Source organism: Lipotes vexillifer, unplaced genomic scaffold (genome assembly GCF_000442215.2).
Source record: "Lipotes vexillifer unplaced genomic scaffold, Lipotes_vexillifer_v1.1 scaffold149, whole genome shotgun sequence".
Classification (NCBI taxonomy): Eukaryota; Metazoa; Chordata; class Mammalia; order Artiodactyla; family Lipotidae; genus Lipotes; species Lipotes vexillifer.
The window spans coordinates 2,673,331-2,685,544 of record NW_006779962.1 but is presented as its reverse complement, the minus strand read 5'-3'; the positions used below and the strand labels follow the sequence as shown (position 1 = coordinate 2,685,544).

Here is a 12,214-nt window from a genome sequence, read left to right as displayed (position 1 = left end):
CGCCCGCCCCCCCCCCTGCCCTGCCCCGCACTCCGTGCCCCTCCCTCTGCTCCAGGCCTGAGTACGCCAGAGCCCCCGAGTCAGCGTCTCCTTTAACCCCGCCCTGTCTGAGCAAAAAACAGACGCCCTCCAGCGACCTACACGCAGAGGCAGGGCCAAATCCAAAGCTGAGCCCCTGTGAGCTGTGAGAACAAAGAAGAGAAAGGGAAATCTCTCCCAGCAGCCTCAGAAACAGCGGATTAAAGCTACACAATCAACTCGATGTACCCTGCATCTGTGGAATACATGAATAGACAGCGAATCATCCCACATTGAGGAGGTGGACTTCTAGAGCAAGATCTATTTTTCCCCCTTTTCCTCTTTTTGTGAATGTGTATGTGTATGCTTCTGAGTGAGATCTAGTCTGTATAGGTTTGCTTCCACCATTTGTCCTAGCGTTCTATCCGTCCATTGTTTTTTTTAAATATTTTTTTCTTAATAATTTTAAATTAAATAACTCTATTATACTTTACCTTCTTTCTTTCTTTCTTTCCTTCCTTCCCTCCTTTAGACAACAAATCATCCCAAATTGAGGAGGTGGACTTTGAGAGCAAGTTTTATGAGTTTTTCCCCTTTACCTCTTTTTGTGAGGCTGTATGTGAATGCTTCTGTGTAAGATTTTGTCTGTATAGCTTTGCTTCCACCATTTGTCCTAAGGTTCTATCCGTCCCTTTTTTGTTTTTCTCTAAATAATTATTTTTTAATTCAATAACTTTATTATACTTTATTTTCTTTTACTGTATCTTCTTTCTTTCTGTCTTTTTTCCTTCCTTCCCTCCTTCCTTCCTTCCTCCCTCCCTCCTTTCTTTCCTTCTTGCCTTCTTTCTTCCTTCCCTCCCTCCTTCCTTCCTTCCCTCCTTTCTTTCTTTCTTCCTACTTCTACTAATTCTCTCTACTTTCTCTTCCTTTTATTCTGAGCCGTGTGGATGAAAGGCTCTTGCTGCTCCAGCCAGGAATCAGGACCCTGCCTCTGAGGTGGGAGAGCCAACTTCAGGACACTGGTCAACGAGAGACCTCCCAGCTCCACATAATATCAAACGGTGAAAATCTCCCAGAGATCTCCATCTCAACACCAGCACCCAGCTTCACTCAACGACCAGCAAGCTACACTGCTGGACAACCTATGCCAAACAACTAGCAAAACAGGAACACAGCCCCACCCACTAGCAGAGAGGCTGCCTAAAATCATAACAAGTCCACAGACACCCCAAAACACACCACCAGACGTGGACCTGCCCACTAGAGAGACAAGATCTAGCCTCATACACCACAACACAGGCACTAGTCCCCTCCACCAGGAAGCCTACACAACCCACTGAATACACAACGCACTGAACCAACCTTAGCCACTGGAGACAGACATCAAAAACAACGGGAGCTACGAACTTGCAGCCTGCAAAAAGGTGAACCCAATCACAGTAAGATAAGCAAAATGAGAAGACAGAAAAACACACAGCAGATGAAGGAGCAGGATAAAAACCCACCAGACCTAACAAATGAAGAGGAAATAGGCAGTCTACCTGAAAAAGAGTTCAGAATAATGATAGTAAAGATGATCCAAAATCTTGGAAATAGAATGGACAAAATGCAAGAAGCAGTTAACAAGGACCTAGAAGAAATAAAGATGAAACAGACAATGATGAACAACACAATAAATGAAATGAAAAATACTCTAGATGGGATCAATAGCAGAATAAATGAGGCAGAAGAACGGATAAGTGACCTGGAAGATAAAATAGTGGAAATAACTACTGCAGAGCAGAATAAAGAAAAAAGAATGAAAAGAACTGAGGACAGTCTCAGAGACCTCTGGGACAACATTAAACGCACCAACATTCGAATTATAGGGGTTCCAGAAGAAGAAGAGAAAAAGAAAGGGACTGAGAAAATATTTGAAGAGATTATAGTTGAAAACTTCCCTAATATGGGAAAGGAAATCGTTAATCAAGTCCAGGAAGCACAGAGAGTCCCATACAGGATAAATTCAAGGAGAAATACGCCAAGACACATATTAATCAAACTGTCAAAAACTAAATACAAAGAAAGCATATTAAAAGCAGCAAGGGAAAAACAACAAATAACACACAAGGGAATCCCCATAAGGTTAACAGCTGATCTCTCAGCAGAAACTCTACAAGCCAGAAGGGAGTGGCAGGACATACTGAAAGTGATGAAGGAGAAAAACCTGCAACCAAGATTACTCTACCCAGCAAGGATCTCATTCAGATTTGATGGAGAAATTAAAACCTTTACAGACAAGCAAAAGCTGAGAGAGTTCAGCACCACCAAACCAGCTTTACAACAAATGCTAAAGGAACTTCTCTAGACAAAAACACAAGAGAAGGAAAAGTCCTATAATAACGAACCCAAAACAATTTAGAAAATGGGAATAGGAACATACATATCGATAATTACCTTAAATGTAAATGGACTAAATGCTCCCACCAAAAGACACAGATTGGCTGAATGGATACAAAAACAAGACCCATATATATGCTGTCTACAAGAGACCCACTTCAGACCTAGAGACACATACAGACTGAAAGTAAGGGGATGGAAAAAGATATTCCATGCAAATGGAAACCAAAAGAAAGCTGGAGTAGCAATTCTCATATCAGACAAAATAGACTTTAAAATAAGGACTATCAGAAGAGACAAAGAAGGACACTACATAATGATTAAGGGATCGATCCAAGAAGAAGATATAACAATTGTAAATATTTATGCACCCAACATAGGAGCACCTCAATACATAAGGCAAAAACTAGCAGCCATAAAAGGGGAAATCGACAGTAACACATTCATAGTAGGGGACTTCAACACCCCACTTTCACCAATGGACAGATCATCCAAAATGAAAATAAATAAGGAAACACAAGCTTTAAATGATACATTAAACAGGATGGACTTAATTGATATTTATAGGACACTCCATCCAAAAACAACAGAATACACATTTTTCTCAAGTGCTCATGGAACATTCTCCAGGATAGATCATATCTTGGGTCACAAATCAAGCCTTGGTAAATTTAAGAAAATTGAAATTGTATCAAGTATCTTTTCCGACCACAACGCCATGAGATTAGATATCAATTATAGGAAAAGAGCAGTAAAAAATACAAACACATGGAGGCTAAACAATACACTACTTAATAACGAAGTGATCACTGAAGAAATCAAAGAGGAAATTAAAAAATACCTAGAAACAAATGACAATGGAGATACAACGACCCAAAACCTATGGGATGCAGCAAAAGCGTTCTAAGAGGGAAGTTTATAGCAATATAAGCCCACCTTAAGAAGCAGGAAACATCTCGAATACACAACACTAACCTTGCACCTCAAGCAATTAGAGAAAGAAGAACAAAAAAACCCCAAAGTTAGCAGGAGGAAAGAAATCATAAAAATCAGATCAGAAATAAATGAAAAAGAAATGAAGGAAACCATAGCAAAGATCAATAAAACGAAAAGCTGGTTCTTTGAGAGGATAAACAAAATTGATAAACCATTAGCCAGACTCATCAAGAAAAAAAGGGAGAAGACTCAAATCAATAGAATCAGAAATGAAACAGGAGAAGTGACAACCGACACTGCAGAAACACAAAGGATCACGAGGGATTACTACAAGCAACTCTATGCCAATAAAACAGACAATCTGGAAGAAATGGGCAAATTCTTAGAAATGCACAAACTACCAAGACTGAATCAGGAAGAAATAGAAAATATGAACAGACCAATCACAAACACTGAAATTGAAACTGTGATTAAAAATCTTCCAACAAACAAAAGCCCAGGACCAGATGGCTTCACAGGCGAATTCTATCAAACATTTAGAGAAGAGCTAACACCTATCCTCCTCAAACTCTTCCAAAATATAGCAGAGGGAGGAACACTCCCAAATTCCTTCTACGAGGCCACCATCACCTTGATACCAAAACCAGACAAGGATGTCACAAAGAAAGAAAACTACAGGCCAGTATCACTGATGAACATAGATGCAATAATACTCAACAAAATACTAGCAAACAGAATCCAACAGCACATTAAAAGGATCATACACCATGATCAAGTGGGGTTTATTCCAGGAATGCAAGGATTCTTCAATATACGCAAATCTATCAATGTGATAAACCATATTAAGAAATTGAAGGAGAAAAACCATATGATCATCTCAATAGATGCAGAGAAAGCTTTTGACAAAATTCAACACCCATTTATGATAAAAACCCTGCAGAAAGTAGGCGCAGAGGGAACTTTCCTCAACATAATAAAGTCCATATATGACAAGCCCACAGCCAACATCATCCTCAATGGTGAAACACTGAAAGCATTTCCACTAAGATCAGGAACAAGACAAGGTTACCCACTCTCACCACTCTTATTCAACATAGTTTTGGAAGTTTTAGCCACAGCAATCAGAGAAGAAAAGGAAATAAAAGGAATCCAAATCGGAAAAGAAGAAGTAAAGCTGTCACTGTTTGCAGATGACATGATACTATACATAGAGAATCCTAAAGATGCTACCAGAAAACTACTAGAGCTAATCAATGAATTTGGTAAAGTAGCAGGATACAAAATTAATGCACAGAAATCTCTGGCATTCCTATATACTAATGATGAAAAATCTGAAAGTGAAATCAAGAAAACACTCCCATTTACCATTGCAACAAAAAGAATAAAATATCTAGGAATAAACCTACCTAAGGAGACAAAAGACCTGTATGCAGAAAATTATAAGACACTGATGAAAGAAATTAAAGATGATACAAACAGATGGAGAGATATACCATGTTCTTGGATTGGAAGAATCAACATTGTGAAAATGACTCTACTTCCCAAAGCAATCTATAGATTCAATGCAATCCCTATCAAACTACCACTGGCATTTTTCACAGAACTAGAACAAAAAATTTCACAATTTGTATGGAAACACAAAAGACCCCGAATAGCCAAAGCAATCTTGAGAACAAAAAATGGAGCTGGAGGAATCAGGCTGCCTGACTTCAGACTATACTACAAAGCTACAGTAATCAAGACAGTATGGTACTGGCACAAAAACAGAAAGATAGATCAATGGAATAGGATAGAAAGCCCAGAGATAAACCCATGCACATATGGTCACCTTATCTTTGATAAAGGTGGCAGGAATATACAGTGGAGAAAGGACAGCCTCTTCAATAAGTGGTGCTGGGAAAATTGGATAGGTACATGTAAAAGTATGAGATTAGATCACTCCCTAACACCATACACAAAAATAAGCTCAAAATGGATTAAAGACCTAAATGTAAGGCCAGAAACTATCAAACTCTTAGAGGAAAACATAGGCAGAACACTCTATGACATAAATCACAGCAAGATCCTTCTTGACCCATCTCCTAGAGTAATGGAGATAAAAACAAAAATAAACAAATGGGACCTAATGAAACTTCAAAGCTTTTGCACAGCAAAGGAAACCATAAACAAGACCAAAAGACAGCCCTCAGAATGGGAGAAAATATTTGCAAATGAATCAACTGACAAAGGATTAATCTCTAAAATTTACAGGCAGCTCATGCAGCTCAATAACAAAAAAATAAACAACCCAATCCAAAAATGGGCAGAAGACCTAAATAGACATTTCTCCAAAGAAGATATACAGACTGCCAACAAACACATGAAAGAATGCTCAACATCATTAATCATTAGAGAAATGCAAATCAAAACTACAATGAGATATCATCTCACACCAGTCAGAATGGCCATCATCAAAAAATCTAGAAACAATAAATGCTGGAGAGGGTGTGGAGAAAAGGGATCACTCTTGCACTGCTGGTGGGAATGTGAATTGGTTCAGCCACTATGGAGAATAGTACGGAGGTTCCTTAAAAAACTACAAATAGAACTACCATATGACCCAGCGATCCCACTACTGGGCATAGACCCTGAGAAAACCAAAATTCAAAAAGAGTCATGTACCAAAATGTTCACTGCAGCTCTATTTACAATAGCCCGGAGATGGAAACAACCTAAGTGCCCATCGTCGGATGAATGGATAAAGAAGATGTGGCACATATATACAATGGAATATTACTCAGCCATAAAAAGAAACGAAATTGAGCTATTTGTAATGAGGTGGATAGACCTAGAGTCTGTCATACAGAGTGAAGTAAGTCAGAAAGAGCAGGACAAATACCGTCTGCTGACACATATATATGGAGTTTAAGAAAAAATAAATGTTATGAAGAACCTAGGGGTAAAACAGGAATAAAGACACAGACCTACTGGAGAACGGACTTGAGGATATGCGGAGGGGGAAGGGTGAGCTGTGATAGGGCGAGAGAGGACATGGACATATATATACTAACAAACGTAAGGTAGATAGCCAGTGGGAAGCAGCCGCATGGCACAGGGAAACCGGCTCGGTTCTTTGTGGCTGTCTGGAGGGGTGGGATAGGGAGGGTGGGAGGGAGGGAGACAAAGAGGGAAGAGATATGGGAACATATGTATATATATAACTGATTCATTTTGTTGTCAAGCTGAAACTAACATACCATTGTAAAGCAAAAAAATGTTAAAAAAAAAAAAAAAAAAACAAGAAAAAATTACCCGCCTGGTGTCTGATCACCCAAATCTTGCTCACCAGCACTACGAAGTACAATCAGAGACGGGAGGAAGAAGCACCCCGGAGGCCCGGAAGCCGTGTCCCGGCTGCACAAGCCTGGAGAAACCACGACCTCCACCACCTCAGTTTCCTCACTTGTGAAATGAAGCCCATCCGCGCTACCTACCTTGAGGGCCTCTACGAGGAGGAAAGGAGATGAGTGCTAGGTAAAGCACAAGGCTCCGCGTGATTCAGGGGGCAGGGGACATGTGCTCTGTCATACGGACTGCTTGCTCGGCCCTGCCTCTCTTCCCCTGAGGAATGACCTCCTCCACTCCACATGCTTCTCGGGGGCTGCCGAGGCAGGACCCACCCCCCAGGGGGAGGGACAACGTCAGGTTAGACCAGTGGGAGTGTTTCCCCTCGGATATATGAGCACAGGAGCAGGATGAAAGGACGAAAGGCAGTTGAGGTCAAATCACTTGGGCCACAGAGTCCAAAAGGGACCTTGTCGGGCTTCCCTGGTGGCGCAGTGGTTGAGAGTCCGCCTGCCGATGCGGGGGACGCGGGTTCGTGCCCCGGTCCGGGAAGATCCCACATGTTGCGGAGCGGCTGGGCCCGTGAGCCATGGCCGCTGAGCCTGCGTGTCCGGAGCCTGTGCTCCGCAGTGGGAGAGGCCCCACAGTGAGAGGCCAGTGTACCGCAAAAAAAAAAAAAAAAGGGACCTTGTCCTGCTCCTGACACCCCTGGAGTGGACCTGGTTTTTGTCCCTCCTAGCAAGGCAGCTCTATCTTCATGTCTGTGAGCATCCAGCATCATTAAAAAGCAAAACAAAGACAAAAGCCAACCCTTTTCTTGCTTAAGTTCATCAGAGCAGGTTTCTGTCGCCCGCACTCACGGAAGCCTGGCTGACTCAGGAGGAAACGCTGCTCTATTACAAAGCACGGGTGCACGTCAGGCTTCAGCCAAGCAGGCAGAGGGAGGTGTCATCAGAGACTGCCCACTGCCCAGAGACTGCCAGGGAGGTGTCAGCAGGACTGCGTCCTGCTTCAGCGGCCTAGTTGGTCCCCCCATCAGTCTCACTTGCCTCCCAAAGCTTTCAGAGTGCACCACCTCCCAGATTCACACAATTCATTTCAGAAGGATCTCCAGAAAACAAGTTTCAGTCTTGCCTGAACCTCACGCAGTGGCGCCCCACTGCCTACAGCACGGGTCTCACACTGTCTCCACCGGTCACAGGGCACAGGTGACTAGCGAGGGGATGAGGGGAGGTGGCAGCTGCCGGTCCCACTCTCCGCCCAGGTGAAAATTCCCTTCGACCTCAGAGAAGATGTGTGTGGTGACAGCAATTGGCCTAGGGATCTGCAGTCTAATAAAATACCATCTTTAAAAGTAAAAGCCAAATAAAGCCATGATGTTAAAAGTATGATTATCCACCTGGCAATTTAATTCCGAATCAGATCACCCACTGCTCTTCCTATAGACAGACACCACCTTGTGTGAATTCCCATGTCACCTAAGGAAGATGACAGCTTGCTGGCCAGATGCACAGTGATCTGAATTAGCCACTCATGGCAGTGAAAACGGTGTGTATAAAAGCGAATTCTGTCCTTGATCGAGCCCCTAAACTCTCATCCTCAGTCTATGAAAACAGAAGCTCAGTGAGAAAGCAGATGAGGCTGACAGGTCGCTGTGAAATAAAAGCCCACTTTCTCAGGTGGAAGTAACTCTAATATCTTAGACCTGTTTGCCTAGAAGCCTGTTCTCCCTGCTCGTTCCTGTCAACGCCAAATCCCTATACCTTCATCAGGAAATGGAGGCTCAATGACCCAGAAATAATTTGAGCAAACCTATCTCACTGTGGACACTTTCACTTTTATCTCCATTAACTCTTTGGTCCCTGTCAAGTACCCTGGAAGTGGGATTTATGTTTCAGCTGCTGGGTCTAGAGGATCTTAACATTTAGACAATTTGTACGTTTAACCGGGGCAGAAAATATTGCATGTTTTTCTGGACGTACACAAACTGTTTTCTTTTTCTAGCAAAAGAACACTGTGTTATCTCATTCGCTGTATTTTTTAACTGAAAGAATTTCAAAGAAAAGTAGCATGTTACCCAGATGAACGTCACTAATTTTGCCTCACATGTGAAATCCCGCCCAATTAACAATCCCACGTCTTTTCCTTTCTTAAGAGAAAAACACACATGCACACACAATAAGCCTGCTCTCTTCAGGTGAGTGGACTGAGTGAACCGTCACTCGTCCCGGGTGACTACCTATTTATAAGAGTTTACAGTGGTAGCACGCTGAAGTCCGGGGACTTCCCACCAGGCCCCAGAGCAGCAGCGCTAGTGAGACGTAAAACAACACTCAGTCCTGAAGCCTGCCTTCCTGATGTCCATCAAAAACCATCACTCTTAACCAGTTAATTCTCATTTTCTGTAAAACATGGAGGCTCCTCAAAATCTGTGCTGGAGGAAGGGCTCTCCAAGCATGTGTATTAGTACCCAGAGCGCCAGAGAAGCACCTCATCACTGCAGTCTCTGTGCCTTTCTAACTGCTACTATAATCTAGCACTTCTATTCTACCGTATTTCCCAAACACACCTGTCTTTGGTGAATTTATGTGAATACAAACATCAGTGATGAGGTCAGGAGGCCAACTCGCTCAGAGCAAACCCACATCAGAAACAGCAAAATCAGACTTCCCTGGTGGCCCAGTGGTTAAGAATCCACCTTCCAATGCAAGGGACGTGGGTTCGAGCCCTGGTCGGGGAACTAAGATCCCACATGCCACAGGGTAACTAAGCCTGCATGCCGTAACTACTGAGCCCACGCACCACAACTAGAGAGGAGCCTGCGTGCCGCAGCTAAGACCCGACACAGCCAAAAACAAACAAACGAATAAATAAATATTGAAAAAAAGAAAAAAAGAAAAAAGAAACAACAAAATCGGAAACCATCGGTGATAAGCATTCAGACACTTTCTTCAAATACGGAATGGATTTTATAAATGATTTCCCATAGCAGGATCCAATAGACGAGCATTCCTATTGTCTTTGGTACACTATAAGACAGGTTCACCAAAACACCATGAACTGACTCACAGGGGACAGGGTCTCACACTGTATTTCCTATCTGCGTAACTCTTAGATGGGCTCTGCGATTTCATTCGAAAGCATGTAGAACATACTACAGAATGACGGTAAAGAGAAATAATGCTGTTCACCATCAAACTGGAATTTAATTTCCATTCTAGAGCTCCGACCACACAGAAACAGGTTAACCTGGAGGCCAATGTCCTTGCACGTGTCCCTACAAACAGGTCAGGCAGAACTTACGAGAAGCATGGCGGACGTCCCATTGGGTCTGGATAAGTGGATGGACATTTCAGGGAACATCCTGTCAATGCGGCTAATCACGTCGTCAACATACCTGAGAGGGAGAAAGACACACAGGTGTAAGAGCTGGAGCCCTAGTCACAGAAATACAAACCTACAGTACGCTTTTCTTCTCAATTTAATTTTTCATTAGTGAAATACGTTTTTAAGAAGGCAGATGGGATTTATAAACCTTTTAAGGAAAAATACTACTCCCCAGTTCTCCCTCTTGCTTTTTAGTGATTTAGTGACCATCCATTATTTTAGTGATTTCTGTTGGTATTTACCTCTGTATTTCCACATGATGTGTTTTTAATGCCAGTTCTTGGTTTTTCATTTTAAGGTGTGACCTCGTGGCTTTCTTCTATAGACCAGAATTTAGTTCTGCCACCTTCCTGGCCACTGGGCTCCAATTACAGGGCCCCTCCCCCTGTCCTCCTGGTCTAGGGATGGAAGCAGCTTCCTGTTTTGCTCACCTCTGTTTGCCTTCCTGTTTCCTCTTTGGCTTCTCATCTCAATCACCTCAATAATCAAGTCTCTGGATTAAATTCCTTCTGTTTTAAATACCTGAAGTCATTCCTGTTTTTCTGGTTTGAGTCTAACTAATTCAAATGATCTCACCATTTTTGCTTAAATCAGTATTTATTGTTTACATTCTAAAATATCTGCTATATATATATTTTTAATAGCTGAGCTGCATAGTGGCTCGTGAGTATATTTATTTACTTGTACAGTTTTTTTGTTTCACTGGATTTTCACTTGATTCGTTTTCTGTGTACCTATGACAATTTTTTCCCTTAAACTCTCTACCTGACTCTAAAACTTCTCTGACTACGGTCAAACATATCAGACGTATCAGTTTCCATTTTTTTCCTGGAAACATCCCTCTGAAAGGCAGTCTTCTGTTCTTCTGGTCCAAATGGAAGCTGTACCTATTACGATTCAGTGATCATTGAGATAACTGACATTAAGCACTTAGCATGGCATAAACTTAGGGCTCAAAATTTATAAATACTCTTACTGGTATATCATGGGCATCGTGGGCATAGTCTGCAAGACTGTCCTCTCTTAGCAGGAAGAATCCCTCCCACCCCCAATACCCCAGCGGAAGCTCACTGAGAAAACACCAACCCACAGCATCAACAGAGCTGGGTCTGGCTCAGATCCTCTGAGAATAAAATCACAGCAGCATTTGTGCTCACCGTCCAATCACACGGACACAAAGGGGATGTAGAATACAGTAGCTGAGATGCAAAACTATCTGTTAAGGATTTTTACATTGGATTTCGTATCTGTTGGATACGACAGATTAAATTACATGTCCATTAGATCAGGGACATATAAAAGCTATGTTCTCTTGGGGGGAGAGGGAGCTTCACTCTCCACTCACAACATGAACAGATTTTAGTTTGAAACCTGGGGCTCATGAGAGACAGCAGACAACACAATGTCAATTGTTGAAAAGTGAACATCAACATATGAGCTATGGAAGTCAGCAATCTTGCTGATTAACCTATCAGGTTTTCCCTAGGGAACGTTATATGCGGTTTTAAACTTCAAGTTGAAAAAGGAAGGGGGAAAACTCTAGAAGGCCCAGTGGTGAGTAACAATGATAGGAAGACCAGAGCAGAGACAAGTGAGAAGAGGTGGAGGTGCGCTGAAGGCTACTTGCTCCTGCAGAAAAGAGGGCTGCCTGTGGGGAGACTCGGGTATTTTTCAAGTGTGCAAATGGCTTTTAAAACTCAGTACCAAAGAGCCATCTTCCAACTCAAGAAAGGACCACAAGGTGAGGATGTGGCATTAAAAAGCGAACTAGCTTAGAAAGAAAAGAGGTATAAGAGGTACTGCTTAAAGGCAAGGCTCCATTCTGCTGATTTTGAAAATGGTTTAGAAAACAATCTTTCCTGGATGGCTAAGAGCCAGACTGACTAAGATATCACACATCATCTCCCGCGGTCCCTTCTAGATTTACAGCTTCAAGATACACAACCTTGGCTCTAAGCTTAAATGCTACAAAAGAGGCGAAAAGATGAGGAAAGGAGGAAATTAACTCATTTTTCACGACTGCCTACTGTTTCGTGAGATGGTGGAAGACAGGTGGCAACATTCATGTCAAAAGTTCACACCAGGTCACTGGAGACATTTCTGCATTTACAGACTGCTTTGCTAACTCTATGTGTGCGATTTAAACCCAGTTACTTCAGACTCAGCAGGA

The 12,214-nt window shown here is 42.3% G+C and overlaps 1 protein-coding gene across 2 annotated transcripts in view; it reads right to left on the bottom strand.

The window, feature by feature from the left end:
- MED27 (mediator complex subunit 27) overlaps nt 1-12,214 on the bottom strand; it is a 211,311-nt gene that overhangs the window by 66,240 nt on the left and 132,857 nt on the right. For both annotated transcript variants that reach the window (XM_007453114.1, XM_007453115.1), the window contains exon 4: nt 9,961-10,054. In XM_007453114.1, the coding sequence (XP_007453176.1) occupies nt 9,961-10,054 (94 nt within the window). The remainder of the gene's footprint in view (nt 1-9,960; nt 10,055-12,214) is intronic.